General features: G+C 41.6%; 5 protein-coding genes across 8 annotated transcripts in view; 3 read left to right on the forward strand and 2 right to left on the reverse strand.

The window, feature by feature from the left end:
• Window positions 1–2,373, forward strand: part of LOC104824570 (succinate dehydrogenase [ubiquinone] iron-sulfur subunit 2, mitochondrial) — an 8,085-nt gene extending 5,712 nt beyond the window's left edge. Inside the window, exons 2-4 of one of the 3 annotated variants that reach the window (XM_019203738.1) lie at window positions 6–638; window positions 1,345–1,431; window positions 1,609–2,373. In XM_019203738.1, coding sequence (XP_019059283.1) covers window positions 6–638; window positions 1,345–1,431; window positions 1,609–1,777 — 889 coding nt within the window. In that variant the 3' untranslated portion in view covers window positions 1,778–2,373. The remainder of the gene's footprint in view (window positions 1–5; window positions 639–1,344; window positions 1,432–1,608) is intronic. The other 2 variants (XM_019203740.1, XM_019203736.1) reach the window with 2 other exon arrangements.
• On the reverse strand, window positions 2,319–4,267 carry LOC104823962. Of its 2 annotated transcripts, none has more exons than XM_010555780.1 (4): window positions 4,090–4,267; window positions 3,462–3,569; window positions 2,746–2,810; window positions 2,319–2,635 (listed from the first exon to the last, which is right to left on the reverse strand). In XM_010555780.1, exons 1-4 carry the CDS (start codon window positions 4,186–4,188, stop codon window positions 2,485–2,487), a joined length of 423 nt encoding a protein of 140 aa, XP_010554082.1. In that variant the 5' UTR covers window positions 4,189–4,267; the 3' UTR covers window positions 2,319–2,484. The 2 variants fall into 2 exon arrangements, with proteins under 2 accessions (XP_010554082.1, XP_010554084.1); XM_010555782.1 differs by having other exon boundaries at window positions 2,533–2,635; window positions 2,751–2,810.
• A 997-nt stretch (window positions 4,268–5,264) lies between these two features.
• Window positions 5,265–7,573, forward strand: LOC104823964 (glycosyltransferase family 92 protein RCOM_0530710-like). Its single transcript, XM_010555785.1, has 2 exons — window positions 5,265–5,707; window positions 5,824–7,573. Exons 1-2 carry the CDS (start codon window positions 5,587–5,589, stop codon window positions 7,446–7,448), a joined length of 1,746 nt encoding a protein of 581 aa, XP_010554087.1. The 5' UTR covers window positions 5,265–5,586; the 3' UTR covers window positions 7,449–7,573.
• A 151-nt stretch (window positions 7,574–7,724) lies between these two features.
• On the reverse strand, window positions 7,725–11,103 carry LOC104823965 (probable carboxylesterase 11). Its single transcript, XM_010555786.1, has 2 exons — window positions 10,048–11,103; window positions 7,725–8,635 (listed from the first exon to the last, which is right to left on the reverse strand). The coding sequence occupies exons 1-2, from the start codon at window positions 10,887–10,889 to the stop codon at window positions 8,098–8,100; spliced, it is 1,380 nt and encodes a 459-aa protein (XP_010554088.1). The 5' UTR covers window positions 10,890–11,103; the 3' UTR covers window positions 7,725–8,097.
• A 3,347-nt stretch (window positions 11,104–14,450) lies between these two features.
• On the forward strand, window positions 14,451–18,516 carry LOC104823966 (glucose-6-phosphate 1-dehydrogenase, cytoplasmic-like). Its single transcript, XM_010555787.2, has 16 exons — window positions 14,451–14,675; window positions 15,058–15,281; window positions 15,367–15,452; window positions 15,551–15,614; window positions 15,700–15,886; window positions 15,965–16,122; window positions 16,197–16,265; window positions 16,355–16,413; window positions 16,521–16,557; window positions 16,707–16,778; window positions 16,881–17,028; window positions 17,351–17,446; window positions 17,574–17,644; window positions 17,722–17,837; window positions 18,000–18,045; window positions 18,150–18,516. The coding sequence occupies exons 2-16, from the start codon at window positions 15,108–15,110 to the stop codon at window positions 18,315–18,317; spliced, it is 1,551 nt and encodes a 516-aa protein (XP_010554089.1). The 5' UTR covers window positions 14,451–14,675; window positions 15,058–15,107; the 3' UTR covers window positions 18,318–18,516.
• Window positions 18,517–18,848: the final 332 nt, after the last annotated feature.

Genomic DNA, 18,848 nt, shown 5'->3' on the forward strand with positions numbered 1-18,848 from the left:
GCGAGGTTATCCGCGGCGGCGCGTCTGATTCAGTCGCGGTGGATGGCGTCGGAAACGGAGGCGCAAAAGGTTGAACCGAAGGCCGCGACCGGCGGAGGAGGATCTAAGATGAAGACTTTCCAGATCTACCGATGGAACCCGGATAATCCCTCGAAGCCTCAGCTTGAGGATTATCAGATCGATCTCAAGGAGTGTGGCCCGATGGTTCTCGATGCGCTGATTAAGATTAAGAACGAGATCGATCCATCGATCACTTTCCGTCGCTCGTGCCGGGAAGGGATCTGCGGTTCGTGCGCGATGAACATCGACGGATGCAACGGTCTCGCGTGCCTCACGAAGATTGAATCTGGATCGTCGCCGACGACCATCACGCCGTTGCCGCATATGTTCGTGATTAAGGATCTGGTTGTGGATATGACGAACTTCTACAACCAGTACAAGAGTATCGAACCGTGGTTGAAGAGGAAGAGCCCGCCGGAGGTTCCTGGGAAGGAGATTTTGCAGAGCAAGAAGGACAGGGCTAAGCTTGACGGGATGTATGAGTGTATTCTGTGCGCTTGCTGCAGCACATCCTGCCCTAGCTACTGGTGGAATCCTGAGTCCTACCTCGGCCCCGCCGCTTTACTTCACGCCAATAGGTCTGTTCATGGATTGCGTAAAAAGGGTTTCTTTATGACTCGAGTTCCCGTGCTAATCATTTGCTTGAGAGCCTTGGCTGATTTATATGACCTCTGATTGATTAGTGAATTGATTGTGGAAAACAAAGAAAGTTGGCTAATATGCCAAATATTTGTCTAGGAGTGATAGACAAGGATCGGTTTGCAAGTTGTAGGACTAGAAATGGTGGGCTTTGCTCGAGAACTAAGGATTTTGTTTATATAAGTTCACTTATTCACTGGAATAATAGGGTTTTCCATATGGATTATTGTCGCAAAGATGCTGGATTTCTGGTCCAGACAGAGCAATGGTCTTTATGAGGCATTGTATCTCACTGGCTTAAAAGATGTTGATGGGTTCTGCTTTTGTTCTTGTTTACTTTTGTTTTGTCCCTTCAGTGTGAAGGAACGTTCAAAACTTACCCCCCCATCCCTTTTTCAAAACCAACTAGTTTCATGATTTTGAATGGGCAGCTAAAGAATGTGAAATAAGGCATCATTAACATCAGTTAAAAGTGTTGGAAATATAAAATTGACCCATGGAATTTTGGGTTTTGGACTTCATATTAGTTTGAGCTCATTGATGGATATGAGCTAATTAAGTTTGAATGTCCATTGGTGTTCATGGTAAACCATCTTTCCTTACCCTATAAATATAGGATCTTGATTCACATTTTTCATCCATCAGAAAAATTATCAAAGTAAGGGGGAAAGGAGAGAAAAACCGATTTACCGACCTGTTCTTCAAAGTTATTCCGCTGCAAAATGGATTCAGGTATAATTCTTATTCAATATGTATATTAATTTCGAATTGTGTGAATTATGCAAAAACCGTATCCAGTTTTTGGTGAGTTTTCATAAAGTTATCGAAAACCATCAATATAAAGTTTTTACAAAAAGTTCTAACCTTTCAGTGTGTAGTAGTAATTTGTTTATCTTTCATTGTATGCAGGTGGATAAGCGACAGCCGTGATGAGTACACTAAGGAAAGACTGGATGCTATCAACGACGAGTTCAAGCTGTACCGTTGCCATACTATATTGAACTGTGCCCGTGCCTGTCCAAAGGGATTGAACCCAGGCAAGCAGATCGCACACATCAAGCAACTTCAACTGTCTTGAATTCATGTTGGGAACTCACCACCATTCGCAATGCTTCAAGCTAATAATCTGTAAGGAGTTGCAATCTCATCCATTCTTGTATTGCTGCTGTTGCGGTCATTAGCGCCCAAACGTTTGCATTTTCCTCCGCATAGAGATGTGTTCTGTTGGTGTACTTTGCTGAAAATTTCTTGCAGCTAAGCAATAAAACCTGGTAATATCCCCCCCTACATAGTACTTACTCTTCTATGCTTTGCTGAGTATTGTCTTTATAAAAACATTTGCATGCTTGCAACCGACCAAGGCCAAGGTCAAGGCAAAAGGGGAATTGAAGCTAAGATCATGGGGATGATGGTTGGTAATAACGATGATGGGATGAGAATTTGTGACGTGGGTATCGAGATTTGGTCATGTGGGTATTGAAACTGGAGAAGAAGGATGGCGTTTGGGTGAAGATATGAAGATTATTGATATGTAATCCGTGAAACATTAAAGAAAAGTGGCTCCTACTTCTTCACTGAACATGAAATTACAAAGCCCCCGGAAGGTTGAGAGAGAGAGAGGAAGCCTAAAACTTTCAGACAATTTTTATTTAACTGATACTCGACAAGGTTACAGACAAGTAGTGCACATAAAAATTAAAAAAAAGCTTCCAAGGATCAAAGGAACCAACCAAAGCAGGGCAGAATTTAGCTTTCAGTCTCTGTTTTGTCTGGAAAATATCAGAATCATCTTCTTCTTGGAGGTGGATCACGGATCAGACCGTGTTTTTTCAGCGTCTTTATGTAGTTTCTCATGAGGGCAAACTTGTTGCTCCCGAGCTCGTGGAAGTAATCCCACGGGTATATCCCCGTCCTGTGCAGATCATCGAAAACTAACCTGAACCACAAAAATTAGCCTCCAATCAAAAGTTACGAATGAACGAGAAGACGGGAAATACCACATCCTAGGCATGCACGGCACTACTATCTCGTGGAATTTGTAAGTACCTTACCCCATAGTTTCCCACTGGCTCTGCAGACATGATGCCCACATATCGCCGTCCAGCTATCACCTGATTAAGAAACAATGTGTGTAACTACTAACTACAAGTGAAGAAATGACATCACCCGAATGTAACTGGCCAGAAGAACAACAAACAAGTACTCGTGATATTTGCTTAGTTGATGAAATATGCAAAAAGCCCAAGAAAACAACAAGACTCAATACTGTAATATATCCTCCTCATCCCCAAAAGTTACATCCTTGTAGTTCTTATTCTTTCAAGACGGCATTTTTTTCCCAGTACGCGTCTAGCAACGCTTAAGTAAGTCATACGAACAACACGTTAGCATCATAGGTCAGTTGGTCAAGAAACAAAAGCTTGTCACTCAATGTTAGTGCAGCCTGATCTGCAGAAATCACATCCTTGCATTAGAAAATATGGCATTTTCATCAAAAAAATCGGCCCAGCTAGTAGTCATAATATCAACTGAACACTGTAAATGAGTTCCCACACTGCAGTAAACAAGCTCTGGAATGGACCTCTTCAAGCTATCTCATTTTCTAACTTCTCCGAAATTATGTTACCGAACTATGCCTACTAGCGCTTACCCGTCATTATTGCGAAAAATGTACATAAATTCCAGAGAGTCCGCACTCGTGGGACATAACATTGCGAAACCAGTCTAGTCATTGGACACAGGAATCATGAAAAGATAAATACCTTCTCGCCTCCAATTGATCTGACCTTGCCGTCAGCAGCTGGACTGTGGATCCTCAGAAACTCAGCAGAAAAAATGAACTTGCTCCCATCTGCATACTCCACCTCCACCTTTAAACAAAAGACTCAACACATCAGATTCCAACGATATCCCAAAAATCACCGCAAAAGAAAAACATGGGTTCTTGTTGGGATTCAGAAATCTGTATTAGTTTTTGCAGATATGTAACTTAGCTTTATAGCTCTAAGCACAAATCATCATGCGCTTCAGTAAATACTAAAATCTATCTACACAGAATCAACACAATCAAATCAATATATTGGAGCAGCAGATAAAGAAACCCCATAATCCAACACTTGAATAAACGCCGAACAGGAAAGCTGGACAAAAATTGGATTCCTCGATTTCAGAATACAGAAAAAAGGATGCGAACAAAATGGGAGTCGATAAAATCTATCAGTTTGTTAGCTAATTCGTCACGAAATACGACCAATTATATAACTAATCCAACAAATAAGCCAACAAAACAACGAATTGCAGAAAACTGAAGCATGAGAAGCCGATGCAGAAGAGAAAGGGAGGAAAGGTTAAAAGGGACAAAACCCCCCCACAAATAAAAAGGAAACTTACGTTCTTGGGCGACACTACAGAGAAGCTTGAGAGTTTTGGAACAGTAACATCAACTATTCCATGGATTCTCCTGCAAATTGTCCTCTGAATCGCCCACATTTCTTCTCCGGTAACCACCGGGCGAAGAAGACGACAACGACGAGGACGATCGCGATTTCGAGCCTGACAAACTCGAAATGTTTTGGGCTGGGCTTTTGTACAGATATGTTTCTTCTCGATGACTGAAACGACGACGTAGCGAACACGTGGGATGACGTGGAAGAGCCAAATCTCATAGTGGGTCCCACTAAAGTCTGGGTGCCGGTCCACTCTAGTCAACGACAGGACAATGCTCGGATCATGGCTTTGAGCGAAAAGCAAAATTGAAGTTACTTAAAGCACTTACTCAAGAATTAGGATTGATTGAAATAGACACGCAAGGCATCCGAATCTTTCTTCTTCTTTATTTTTCTCCGCTTTCACACGCACATATATACTCCATAATAAATTTATATTTTCCAAAATTTAATATTCTATTAATTAAAATCTCTTAGCATGTTTATTGTTGTATTCAATAGACATTTATTATACTTGGAATGATATGAGAGTTAATTTTGTACATTAGAATATTTTCACACGTCCAAATCTTTCATAGAACTCAAGAAAGATAAGCACAGAAAACAATCTCCATGTTTACAACACAGCATTCTGTTGTTTTCTTTGTATTTAGAGTGTAAAATAGTATAAACTATGTCTGTTTCACTTATAACTTTAAAAAAACACTTATGAATGTGAAATACCGTATTAATGGATATAAATATTGGGCGTTTAAATACTCGAATACAAAACTTTCGTATTTATTAATTATGGAAAGATTCAAATGTAATCAAAAGGTCCAAGCGTTTCGGATCGAAAATTTAAAATATTTAGTTTCTTTTTTTTTATAAAAATTATATATTCTGATCGTTTCTTTTTTAGAAAATTTCTATATTTTAGAAAAAAAAATATACATACCACAGTAAATAAATCGATTTTTTTTTCTAAAATTAATATTCCATGAAATGAAAATTTTAGATTCAACTATATTAATAAGATAAAAAATCTATATTCTTCAGAATATATCATATAAAGAATATTTAAATATATATACGCACACAAATATATAACCGGCCGGATGGGTGGTTTGATGATGCAGCCGTCTTTTTCTCGTTCCTCTAAGTTCGCGATTTTCCTTGAGAGGTTTCGAGCACCCAAGAGACCTAAACCCAAAAAGAAAGGTTGATCCCAATTTTCTTTTTGCTAAAAAACAAAAATGATAAATTAGATAAGAGAATAATACCACAAACCCAAATAAAAAAAAGGTATAATTAGATATTCTAAACTTCTTCGGATCGTCGAGTTAATCCCCCGTCGAAGAAGAAACCTTTGGTCTCGCCTAATCCCGTGCTGTTTTGCCCGGAAAACCACTTCTGGTTTTCTCCTTTTCCCCCCCTCGTGTCGCCTTCGCCGGCGTTGGAGATGAAGAACCGTCGGAAGCGCGGTGGCGGAGGCGACGTCGTTTCATGGAGCAGGTTCTTCTGGTGCGTCGTTCTGTTCATCATCTCATTCGTCGTCTTCTCTGGCTCCTTCTTCTTCAGAGGTAACCGTAACTGTAAAATTTCCATTTTCTTCCCTTAAACCCTGACGGTTATTTCGAGAAAAAAAATTCGAAACTTCCGTTGTTAATTTTTTTTTATTTATTTGTTCGTCCATCAGGAAAGTTCCATCCGGTTGTACGGTCGGCGTTGCGTTCACCGGCGTCGCGGGTGATTTCGGGCAACTCTAACGCGCCGGCGACGGTGGTCTCAATCCGTGAAGCGGTTAAGCTTCCCGACCAAACACTGGTTTTCCTAAAATACCCTCCATCCGCTCGGTTATTTTCCAAAGAGGACCTGCTCTGCGTTTTCTCCGCCGCCGCCGATTCATCCCAGCTGAAGAAACCTCCCTCCGCGGTGGAAAACGATGGTCTCGGTGGCCAGGTCGTACGGTGCCCAGAAACGCCACGTGGCCACTCCGTATCGCTCGTCGTTCCGAGATCGACGGCGGACGTTCGCCTCCTGGCAGGACCCACGCATGAGTGGGACCTGCTTGTTTTCGACGCCGTGATCGACTACGACAACTCCACGGTGGTCTTCGTGAAGGGGCTTAATCTACGGCCAGGAAAAGTCGCTGACGTGTCAAGGTACGAGTGCGTGTACGGCTGGGATTTCACGAAGCCCAATCAGTTGCTTAGATCTGAGCTCATCTCGGCGGCCCAGGAGATCGTACGGTGCAGAACGCCCCTCAGTGTATTGGACGGCCCACGATCGACCCAAGAACCGGTCAAAGTCTCGATCAGAATCAAAGGAGGTGGATTGCTTCCCTCCACGGCCCACCCGGATCGATTTCCGGGTCGGGTCAAAGATCCGACCCAGAGTAGACCTTTTAATATGTGCGCTTGCACCATGACGCGAAACGCGGCCGCGTTCTTAAGAGAGTGGGTGATGTACCACGCCCGAATCGGCGTTCAACGGTGGTTCATCTACGATAACAACAGCGACGACGACATAATCTCCGAGATCGAGAACCTTGAAAAGCTCGGCTACAACATCTCGAGGCATCTATGGCCATGGATCAAGACCCAGGAAGCTGGATTCGCCCATTGCGCGATCCGGGCACGCAGCGATTGCGATTGGGTCGCGTTCATCGACGTCGACGAGTTCTTCTACTTACCATCGAGGTTAACTTTACCGGACATCATAAGAAACTACTCTGCCTCCGGCGAAATCGGAGAGCTCCGGACATCGTGTCACAGTTTCGGGCCATCGGGTCTGAGAGACCAGCCGCGGGGAGGAGTGACGGTAGGGTACACGTGTCGGATGGCTTTGCCGGAGCGGCACAAGAGCATAGTGCGGCCGGAATCGCTGAACGCGACGCTGATAAACGCGGTTCACCATTTCCACCTCCGAGACGGCGTCGAGTTTGCCGACGTGGACATGGGTATGATGGTAATTAACCACTACAAATACCAGGTGTGGGAGGTTTTCAAGGAGAAGTTTCGTCGGAGGGTGGCGACTTACGTGGCGGATTGGCAAGAGGAAGAGAATATCGGGTCGAAGGATCGAGCTCCCGGGTTGGGGACCCGACCCGTTGAACCGCCCGACTGGGCCGAGAGGTTCTGTGAGGTGAGGGATACGGGTCTTAGGGATTGGGTTTTGGAGAATTTAAGGGATTACAAAACGCAGCGTTTAATGTGGGAGAAGGAGAAGGAAGGTTTTGGGAGAGTGGAAGATGAAGTTAGCGTGGAAATGGGATCATGGACACACAAGAGGAGGAGAAAACATAAATTAAAAGCCCATTAGTTATATTTTTCTTTTTCTTTTTTGTAAATGGAAAATAAATTAGACACCCTCCGTTTTTCCTGTAAAAATGGTTGTTTAGTAAGGCATGAAAATGAAAAAAACAAAGAAAAATCTTAAATTTTAAATTTTAAAAAAAATCAGAAAAAGGTATATAAGAAGATACAACTAAGAATTTTAAACTGATTCTATATTTACATATACGCTTTTACCTAAACGCAAAAACCTTGGACCAATCGAGTGGATGGATCTTTAGAGACCATTAGATTGAATCAAATCTACAAAAAAAAAAAACATAAGCCGTGTATAAATGGAGAAAGTACAGTTTGGCAAGTAATTCACAAAAAAAGAAAGAAGAAAAGAAGAGAGAAAATCAAAATCCTCCTGATACAACAGGCTAGAGACTTCATCTCACCAGAACAACATTAACCGCTTCCACAGAGAACTGCACAAAACGGGCAAGCAAAGACCTTAACGGCCGGAAAAATTCCGGTTTTCCGATTACCCCTTTTGCCCTCCTCCTTTGCCGGAGCTAGTAAGAGAAACCTGTCGGAAAACCAGATTTGCCTGATCCACCCCTTCTGTTCTGTTCTCGTGCCTTGTCGGTTTTCTGGTCAGGCCATTTGCCCTTTGTACCTTTGCGGGATTAGCTTTAGTACGAGAACTCGTGGCCACGGAATGAGATGTACTTCTTGACCCAGATGGCGATGTCTTCTGCACAGGCTTGAGCCTGTGGCGTTCTCAGAAGAATGTCCAGAGTGGCAAATTCATGAACCCCGTCTTTGTACTCTAACACAGGAGCGTCTACATTTACCTTCCTCAGCTCCTCGGAGTAGGCGATGGCCCGGTCCCTCATCCAGTCGTGCTCCGCAACTATGGTTAGGGTTGGTGGCATCAGTTTGAGCGGTGGGCCTCGATTAGGAACGAGTGGGTTGGCGGCCGGGTGGTCCAGGCTGAATTCTTCCTCAGGCAAGAAGAGCTTCCACGCTAGAATGCACATGGGTTTGTCGTAGAAGTAGGAATTTGCGAGTTTGATCTCAGATCGGGTTGGGACACTCCCGATGAAGAACGGGTACATCAGAACTTGAGCCACGACCTTAACAGGGTCTAGACGCCGGCCTGCTTCAACAGCTTTGCGCGCTACATAATCCGCTATGTTGGCACCACAACTCACCCCGAGAAGCACACATCTGAGAGTGAGTTCAAACAAGACAAATGACAGAAGAGGTCAGTGAACGTGATGTCACTTGAACCACGTGCAAAAGCAACGACCACGAAGATTTGAAAAAGAAAAGGTTTGTTGTTCCAAGAAACAAAACAATAATCAAGGTATACTTGGTCCTAATACTCAGCTGGGATCAACTGTTTTGTCCTCGGAAGATCCTAGAAACCAAAAGGATAACACACTCATCCAAAAAAAATTGTTCAATTGAAACACATGAAAGCAGAAAGGCCGACTTGGCTTAGCGGTAAAACCATTTACCGTGGGGTCTGAGGTCGCGGGTTCAAATCCACCTCTCTACATAAAAAATGTAGGGGTAAGGTGGCCTAATATATTCCCTTCTCCATCAACCCCACTAGATGGGGATACGAAATGGGTTGGTCCTTTGAAACACATGAAAGCAATATATTTAAAGCTGATAAATGTTCTAAGCGTACTATAGAAGCACATATTTCAAACAACTGATGTGTAAAAAGAAAATATTACTAAACATGTTCTGCTAATATCTGATCCCTTAAATCATTCGAAGTTCTTAGAGGTCAAAAGGATAAGAGTTATTCCAGGTGATCTGGTCTCTACTTTCCTACCCAGCATGCGCTAGAATTGAAGGACACGAAGGGAACAATCCCAAGAAGCTGGAGAGACGTCTGTATTTGACATATGAAGCATATATTTCATGATCTGAATCATAGACATGCTAAGTCTATCTACTTGGTCTTAGGAGATTCCTGGAAGAAATGGGTCGGAATTATTCTTAATGTTGTGTTCAGCCCAACAAGACCAGAAATCAATGACTAGCAGTACAATGTCATCCTTTACGTCAATAGACAAAATGTATAAGAATCACAACAACAGACCCCGAAGAAGGCAATTTCTGTGACAATTTTCACATATTAAGTTTATAGACATGATAAAACCTACACAGGCTTGTCAACTGTCAAGAGACGAAAGAAGCTATAATGAATTAGCATCGAGAGTTGCAGACATCCAAGGAAACGGAACAAACAACAATCATAACCAAAGGCTAAGCATTTCCACATGCAAGCTACGAGAACTAAACAAGAAAGAAAGACCGACATTGATCCAATTCTAAACCTACCATCGGCGGACCACAGAGGAAACAACAGAAAGACACACTCAGTAAACGAATCAAGGCTAAAGATCGGATTTTCAGCTAGAAAACCTACATGCACTTGCACAATAACACAGACACAATACAGATGCTTCAAATATTAATCCTCGAATCACTTCATCATCCCTTTTGTATGTCAACCATCCTCATACCACAAGCAAGCGATGCAGACTAAACTATTTGCTAAACAAGAATCGCGTCCCCCAGAAATTCTTACGCAGTGCAAATGATCGGACATAGTTGCATACCTCGAAGGATCGCCATGAGCTGCAAGCCAAGGCTCCACCATTGATGCACCGAAAGCATCCACTATATGCTTGTGAGCCTCCACTTTCTTCACCTCCGTTCCGAGTCGCCGAGAATTTCCAATCGACTTGTTACACTCCGCCAAATTCGCCTGTTTCCCAAGCCAGTTCAACACCTTGAGCCCGTCCTCGTATGCCGCCGGGTACCGGTTCTCCGGCGCAAGCCGATACCCGATGGCCAAAACAATGACGTCGCAGAGCTTCGCCATTCTTCTGCAGAAGAAATCATTTGCCACGGAGTCGTTGCTCCCACTCACCCATCCACCGCCGTGAAATTGCAACATCACGGGAAGTCTCCGGGAGTTCCCCGCCGCCGACGGCGAGTATCCTCTGTACACGTCGGAGGATCTCGCGCCAAGAGCCTCGTCGGTGGTGCAATCGTAACTGTTCCTTCTCGATTCCTCTTTCGCAGAGGACGAAATGTGCGGCGAGCCGTAGCTGTTTCTTCTGGCGAGAAGATCTGATCCGGCGAGGTGGCGATGATGATTAGGGCGGTACTTTTGCGACTTCCCGGAGGAATCCGGCTCCGGGGGAGCGAGAGCGGATTCCGGTAAGAAGATCCGTACGGAGAGAGAAGTTAAGGGATCGATGTGAATGTCCTTAGTGGCGACGCCATCGGTGAAGGACGGATTCGGAGCGGCGACGGTTTCATCAGGTCGGGTCGTGACGCCGAACGGATCAGACGAGGAGTCTTCGCCGGCGGCGGATTGGATCCGGTTCTGCAAACGGTGCTTCAACAGGAACTTGAAGAAGACACTGTAGAGCTTCACCGCCACGCTCGGCATTTTCGGAGAACTCGAATCGGAAGCCCCAGCGAGGCTGTTGCAAAGATTACGAAACCATTGATGGAGATCAAGGAGGGAATTGCATCGGATTAGGGCTTCTCTCCGACGGAGATTGCTTGAATCGCAGAGGTGAAGAAAGACAGGCGTCGGGAGAGAGAGAGAGAATCTCAGGTGGGAAGAGGATGCAATGCATCAACTGTTTGAAGACAACATTTTAATTCCTTTTTTCCGTTTATTAAATGAAAAATATGTTAAAGTTCTCATTGTTTAAGATCATGTTATTGTCCGATTTCTTTATATAAGCTTTTATTGTATAATCCTATAGAGATTGTTTGATATTATATAATTTAGGGAAAATGGCAAAAACCCACACAGATTATACCAAATGTGTAAAATTAGTACATCAATTTTTAATTTGACAAAATCTCCCACCCGATTTCAAATTTTCCCAATTTCCAGCATCGATTGTTTTGAAAATTTCCAATTACCATCGAAAAGGGAATTGACCCTGCCACGTCAGCGTTGCATGCTGATGTGTCATCACTCTTCAAAAAATATGTTGCACGTCACCAATTCGGTTATTGAAATCGGTTCATTTAATTTAACCGGTTAAGTGGAAACTGATTTTTTTTTTAAAAAAAAGGATTTATCGAAACTCTAAATCAGAAATCGACATCACATCCTCTCTCTTCTCCTCTCCGCTCTCTCTCCTCCTCCATTGCTGGAAAACTCCTCCGGTGAGAACAGCTCCGAAAAACTATTGTTAGGTTAATATATTTTTGTTTCGACCCGAAAAATACGTGGTTCTGACCAATTTGTCATCCAATAATTCGAAAAAACAAATCACAACATCAAATAAAAGAATAAAAAACATTGTCGTCAAAGCATGTGACGATGTTCCACGCCAGCTTAGGATCAATCATCATGTATTTATCCGACACACCATCTTGTCGCACGCGCTCTCAGCTGTTCTATTCCCAAACGCCATATCCACCGTCCGATCATCCCACCGATGATGTCTCGTCCTCTGGTTCAGCCGTCCGATGAACCCTCGCTCAGGCCGTCGCAGTAAGCCAAGAACTTAGCCACAGACTCAGGGTCCTGATTCTTCCAGCAATCTTGCGAGCCTCCGGGATCCAACGACTGAGATGAATCCTCTTCCCTCACGGCTACGGCCGCAATATACTCCGCCATTCCCACCATCACCTGCGGCGGAGAGAGAAGCGTCAGAGCTACGCCGGAGCTCGTCTCACAGGAGAAGTTTTCCAGCACCAGAGGAGGAGAGAGAAGCAGAGAGGAGAGGAGAGAGGGTTTCCTCTTTTCTGATTTAGGGTTTCCTCTTTTTTTTTAAAAAAAAATCGGTTTCCACTTAACCGGTTAAATTAAATGAACCGATTACAATAACCGAACTGGTGACGTGGCAGGTAACGTGTCATCCTACGTGGCATATTTTTCGATGAGTGGTGACACATCAACATGCAGTGCTGATGTGGCAGGGTCAATTCCCTTTACGGTGCTAATTGGAAATTTCCAAAACAATCGATGCTGGAAATTGGGAAAATTTGAAATCGGATGGAGGATTTTGTCAAATTAAAAATTGATGTACTAATTTTACACATTTGGTATAATCTGTGTGGGTTTTTGCCATTTTCCCTATAATTTATCCTAATAAAATATAAAATCCATTATTGCGTTTGCATTCAAATATCAGACTCTAATCCCTATTGTTAATAAAACATGATGGCGTATGTCGTATGATGTATTTCTAGAAATATAGATGTAGATTGACAAAAATACCCTATCACATAAATTTCAATGTTCTTCTAGGTTTAACCAGAAACACAGATTGAAAAAGAACCGCAGAAGAAAAAACCAAACGATATTTCTCAAAAATGGAATTTGGAAATGTTTTATCTGTAACTCTATACGTACGTAGACACGTGTGTCTTGTCGTTTATGATGTGGGCCCATCCATTTCAGTGTTTATCTTTCGAAAGGCCCATCTTAAAGCCATGTCCATTTTGTGGGCATATGAGTTTTGAAATCTGTACTCCTTTTTAGTTTTTGTATTTTTGTTGGGCCGTACGTAGAATATTGGTTTCATATAATTATAACCCACGGTTCGGTCCATTAGTCCGTATCTATGTTATTAGAATTTATCTGAATTTCAAAATCAGATATACATGAACTGTATCCTAAAACAAAAATAACAGAATCTTATGAAGTCAAAAAAGTAACTTTTTAGACTAAAAAATCGAATCTAAACAACACTACAACGAAATCAAAATAATATTTTGAAAGAAAAAAAAAAAACTCGACCAAATTAAACAAATCCTTGTATCTCAACTCAAGATTTGACTTTTTTGGAGTGACACGTGGCATCATATGGTTGGAGAAGTGGTCCCAGTGCTGTAGTAGTGTGATTTTCATTCATGTGAACCTGCAACGTCAAATCGCGCACCAGAACACCAAACCATGTTCCTTAGATTTCCCATTCACAATTACACGGACTCTTTCTCGGACCGTCGTGGTGGATGGTCTCAACCACCCTCCCTCGCCATTATTGTTCTCTTATATTTTATATAAATAAATAATATAAATCTGTATTTTAAATACATTCTACTTCATTTTATATGCATTTTTTCTTGTTTTTTTTTATTCTGTGTATATTGGTGCGTTTACCCAATTTCAAGATCGTGTTCCGTTTCTTGATGCAAAAAAGGTCGTGTTGCAGAAGAAAAGATGGGCGGATGAACTTGTATCTCTTTTATTATTACATACAATAATATTTCTAGAAGACATGTAACATCGGCGTTAGATCTTATGGTCGACGTTCAAGTTGTCAACGTCCCCAACCACCAACCTGTTTATATGGATGTATGATTAAATTTAATTAAAATGTTGTCCTAAATACTACGTATCATTATAATCCTAATTAAAGAATTGATTTTTATTTGTTTCTAATGGTTTTGTTGTTTTTAACTTTTGATTTGTGCATATATCCATTTGTGTTCTCGTATCCACTCCCCTTTGAGGTGTGAATTCTGCAAATTTATAGAAGACGCCCTAATTATGGTATTAAATATTTTAAAATAAAAATTTCTATATCGAAACAAAAACATTGCCCAATAAACAATCATTTCATAACCTTATATAAAGATATAGAGTATTTTTTTTCTCTCATGCATAGTTTATCTTCTTTTTTTTTTTCAATATTCACATGCACTTAGTTTAATATACTCGTTTTATTTTGATCATATAAATGATGAACCAAATTTCAACTTTTTTTTATGCCACGTGAACCGATATTCAACGTTTGCATCAATATTTAAAATATTAATCATGACAATCCTCTAGATAATCTCAATGAAACATCTACCTAATTATTTTTGAAAACGTATTATTTTTCTCATATTTTCTACAAATGAAAATAAATTGTAATTTTACAGTATTTTTTTCGGCTGCTCTGAATAAGAAAAATATTTTTTTTATCGAAATTTTTTAAAAAAAAATCGGCAATTTCGTATATAATATGTTTATTACGAAGGAAGTATGCGTTGTCTGTTACAGGAGAGGAGGCGTGAAGCGACTGAGAGAATGCCAAAGGAGAAAGAGGAGTCAACGTTTGACGAAAGCGCCAACCATATTAGTTCGCCTCTCATTCCGCCATAAATACCTCCCTCTCTCTCTCTCTCGTTCTCCGTCTCTCCCAAGCTGATTCTCGCGCCGTTTCTATCGTTTTCCCAGAATCATCGTTCTCGCCGGAGTCCGAGCTCGTGCTTTCAGGTTGCTTTCTCTCTGGTCGTGTTTTTTGAACGTTCGGTTCGAGAATTAAGCTGGGTTTTGATATCTGATCAGTTTCTTTTGATTTCCTCGCGAATTTCGGCCCATGCAACGGAGTCTCGTCGTTTCCCTGTCTGATTTTGGTGTTTCTCCGTCTCTGTTAACTAGATTCTGCTCGGATTTTGGATTTCTGCTCCCTATTTGGATTAAATCGTGCATTATGATTCTAACTTTGTCAATTTGCGATGAAATGATTCATGGGGGTTGCTTTGGCTTATGATTTATGATTAATCTCTCGTAGCATTCGATTCCACTGCAGAATCTACGCCACCTGAAAAAATTTTCATTCATTTTGGAAGTTCTTATTCTCGTTCATTTCCCGCAGCTTGCTTGGTTGTTGTGTGTGTTAGCTTTTGGAGGTGAATCTCGTGGAAGATGGAATCTGGTCAGTGGCATATCCAGAAAAGATCCAGTTTCAGGAATGATTCGTTCGTACGAGAATACGATGATGTCCCAGAAACTGGTTGCCTCTCAATCATTGTGCTTGGTGCCTCGGGTGATCTTGCCAAGAAGAAGACTTTCCCCGCGCTTTTCCACTTATATCTCCAGGTCTTAATACTTTACGTGATTAGGGTTTCATTTCTGGATCGTCCATTGTTGGATCTTAGTTACCTTTTTCCGGTTTCTTGAGCAGGGGTTTCTCAGACAGGATGAAGTTTACATCTTTGGTTATGCTAGAACTAAGATTTCTGATCAAGACTTGAGATCTCGGATTCGTGAGTAAGATCATCTGTCTCTAGTTTCGTTCGAATTATCGAGCAGAATTTCGTTAACTGTTTGGTTTTGATCCTGAGTTTTACCTGATGCAATTTATGCAGATACCTTGTTGATGAAAAGAATGCATCAGACCAAGCAGAAGCTTTGTCAGAGTTTCTTCAGCTGGTTAGTCCCTCCCCCTTTCGAAGGCATATCCATTTGCATGAATCCATCTCCATGACTCCGTCATCGTATCGGGTCTGTGCTGTAGATAAAGTACGTGAACGGGTCTTATGATTCCGAGGAGGGATTCCGGAGATTAGACAAGGCAATTTCGGAGCACGAAATCTCGAGAAATAGTTCCGAAGGGTCTTCCAGGAGGTTGTTTTACCTTGCGCTTCCTCCCTCGGTTTACCCTTCTGTCTGCAAGATGATCAAGACATGTTGCATGAACAAATGTGAGTTCTTTTCGTCGACAAGTTAGGTTTCGGGTTTCGCGAGATATTTTCTCTGAGCTTAGCTTGTAATCTTTCCAGCCGACCTCGGTGGATGGACTCGAATCGTTGTTGAGAAGCCATTCGGCAAGGACTTGGAATCTGCAGAGCAGCTGAGTTCTCAGATCGGAGAGCTGTTTACCGAATCTCAAATATACCGTATCGATCACTATCTAGGAAAGGAATTGGTCCAGAATATGGTAAACATTTACTCTCGTCGATTTTGTTACTTCATACCGGTAATGAGATCTACTGACCCTTTCGTCACTTTCAGTTAGTCCTCCGGTTTGCCAATCGCTTGTTTTTACCACTGTGGAACCGAGACAACATCGATAACGTGCAGGTGAGAAATGCTAAGCTTACGTTTAAAAAAATTCCAAACCATTTGTTTAGGGGGTGAATTCGTGTAACTTTCAAATGCTCTTTGGGCAGATTGTATTCAGGGAAGATTTCGGAACCAAAGGGCGGGGTGGATATTTCGATGAATACGGGTATTACTTTCCGAATATTTTTTCTCGGTTTGCCTTTCCTCGGGATGTAGATGAAGCGGAGAATATCTTCGAGGTTCTGATCAAATGTTTACGTTCGTTTATTTCAGAATCATCCGTGATATTATTCAAAACCATCTGCTCCAGGTAGTTGCCGCATAGAGAGATTTTATTTCTCGAAATCTAGAACGTGATTTTCCCTAAAAAAACGTGTTTGTTTCGTTCTTGAATCATACAACTCCATTAGAAAAATGCATCCATATATATATATATGAACAAAGTTTAGTTAGCTGCAGGTTCTTTGCCTTGTCGCCATGGAGAAACCGATATCTCTTAAGCCCGAGCACATCCGGGATGAGAAAGTGAAGGTGGGACATATTCTTATGATCGTATTTTATGTAACGATGTCTTTTTTTTTCATCGTTAAACAAGTAAATAGAATGCGGCTGATTCTTGAGCAAACCTCTCAGGTGCTTCAATCGGTGCTCCCTATAAAAGACGAAGAGGTGGTTCTTGGACAGTATGAAGGGTATAAGGATGACCCGACCGTCCCCGATGACTCCAACACTCCGACTTTTGCTACGATGGTCCTTCGCATTCATAACGAAAGATGGGAAGGTAGACCATTCCATTCCACTCTTACCCTTTCATAGAATAACAACATAGATATAAACATCTTTGTTGATTTATTTAAGTGATTTGGGAGAATTAAGAGAGAAAACGAATATTATACAGATATATATATATATATATACACACACACGAGTTCGGATCAAGATATAGAAAATTACAAATATATCGATATTCATGTTTATCACTAATAGAATGTGTTACTTCATATCATCCATTGGCTGACAGAGAAAATGTGTCCTCTTCATGTGTGTTTCTTTCTCCATTGTTACTTTCCAATTGATTTGCTGAACAATTTTTTTCCTTTCAGGTGTTCCGTTTATAGTAAAGGCCGGAAAGGCATTGAACTCGAGAAAGGCCGAGATACGCGTTCAGTTCAAGGATGTCCCCGGCGACATATTCAAATGTAACTCCCTCATGTCCCAAATAATGTTGTCTTAAACTCTTCTTTTTTTTACCCTAACACATCATTCTAGATTTGAAAATTACGCTTTCGATTGTGTTTATCGAGAGTTTTTTTTCGTTCGGAACAGGTCAAAAGCAAGGAAGGAACGAATTCGTAATACGCTTGCAGCCTTCCGAAGCCATGTACATGAAACTGACTGTAAGTTCTTTATACCATTAACCGTTGCAAAATATGCCGTTAACCGTTTTAATCATCGTTATGTATTTGATATGCAGGTTAAGCAACCGGGTCTCGAGATGTCAACTGTACAGAGCGAACTAGACCTTTCATACCGACAACGTTACCAGGGAATGTCGATCCCCGAGGCATATGAGCGTCTAATTCTCGACACGTAAGTATTCTATATCACCTAACTGTCCATATTTTTTTGATGGCCTTTCACCGTTCCACATTTTTATCCGGGTCAATACTAAAAAAGCTGTTTGTTTACGATAAATATCGTATCTTTCGATCATATGTAATTTCTGAACTGTCCCATTCATTCTTTCTGCAGAATCCGAGGGGACCAACAGCATTTCGTTCGCCGAGATGAACTAAAGGTAATATTATCGTTTGGGAATCGAAGTCGATTTGTTTTAGGAAAAGTTCGAAAAACTTTGACAGATTTTACATAATATATGGTTTTCACATTATTTTCGGACAGGTCGCATGGGAGATATTTACTCCGCTGCTTCACAGAATCGACGACGGGGAGTTGAAGCCGATTCCGTACAAACCAGGTAGCCGAGGTCCCGTAGAAGCCGACGAGCTGCTTGCAAAAGCTGGTTACATTCAGACCCATGGCTACATCTGGATCCCTCCTACACTCTAAAATCCATATTCACACACACATATCTATATATAGATATATATTTGTATAGCCGTATATGGGCACAGGGGACAAGTGAGAAAGCTTTGGTCCAGCTGAATAAATACTGCCGTTGAGGTTGGTGTTTGTATGTGAATCCAGAGGACTTGGTTCGTAATTTTGAGGCGTATGATATCGAAATCTCATATATATATTATTTCTATTTCAAGGACTATTACTGTGTTGGTTCAATCCATGATAGAAATTTCTGGGAAAGAAATGAAAGATTTTGGATGAACATCGGTGAAAAAGAAACAGAAGGGCGAGTTAGAAGGAAGAGTGGCATTACTTTCAGGATAAGGAAACAACACATGAATCGATCATCAAGTTTGTCCGGAGATTCCAATTCACTAAAAACCCAGGCAGTATTAAGAACGATCCATATCATATTTCATCCAAAATGATTGAGAAGCACGTAAAGGTCGAGTATTTGAAAATTTCTCAAGTCAAAAGATGAAAGCTTTATGTTTTTTTCCTCAAAACGACAGTTTCTGA

The sequence above is a fragment of the Tarenaya hassleriana genome, unplaced genomic scaffold (assembly GCF_000463585.1).
Source record: "Tarenaya hassleriana unplaced genomic scaffold, ASM46358v1 Cleome4, whole genome shotgun sequence".
Classification (NCBI taxonomy): Eukaryota; Viridiplantae; Streptophyta; class Magnoliopsida; order Brassicales; family Cleomaceae; genus Tarenaya; species Tarenaya hassleriana.

Excerpts from the sequence above, each read along its gene's own strand:
- LOC104823964 (XM_010555785.1), top strand. The coding sequence starts at position 5,587 with ATGAAGAACCGTCGGAAGCGCGGTGGCGGAGGCGACGTCGTTTCATGG. Across the intron at positions 5,708-5,823 it reads TGGCTCCTTCTTCTTCAGAG|GAAAGTTCCATCCGGTTGTA; the intron begins GTAACCGTAACT and ends TTCGTCCATCAG.
- LOC104823965 (XM_010555786.1), bottom strand. The coding sequence starts at position 10,889 with ATGCCGAGCGTGGCGGTGAAGCTCTACAGTGTCTTCTTCAAGTTCCTG. Across the intron at positions 8,636-10,047 it reads GCTCATGGCGATCCTTCGAG|ATGTGTGCTTCTCGGGGTGA; the intron begins GTATGCAACTAT and ends ACTCACTCTCAG.
- LOC104823966 (XM_010555787.2), top strand. The coding sequence starts at position 15,108 with ATGGAATCTGGTCAGTGGCATATCCAGAAAAGATCCAGTTTCAGGAAT. Across the intron at positions 15,282-15,366 it reads TTTTCCACTTATATCTCCAG|GGGTTTCTCAGACAGGATGA; the intron begins GTCTTAATACTT and ends TTTCTTGAGCAG. Across the intron at positions 17,838-17,999 it reads GAGCGTCTAATTCTCGACAC|AATCCGAGGGGACCAACAGC; the intron begins GTAAGTATTCTA and ends TTCTTTCTGCAG.
- LOC104823962 (XM_010555780.1), bottom strand. The coding sequence starts at position 4,188 with ATGTGGGCGATTCAGAGGACAATTTGCAGGAGAATCCATGGAATAGTT. Across the intron at positions 2,811-3,461 it reads GATCAATTGGAGGCGAGAAG|GTGATAGCTGGACGGCGATA; the intron begins GTATTTATCTTT and ends TTTCTTAATCAG. Across the intron at positions 2,636-2,745 it reads GTGGGAAACTATGGGGTAAG|GTTAGTTTTCGATGATCTGC; the intron begins GTACTTACAAAT and ends TTTGTGGTTCAG.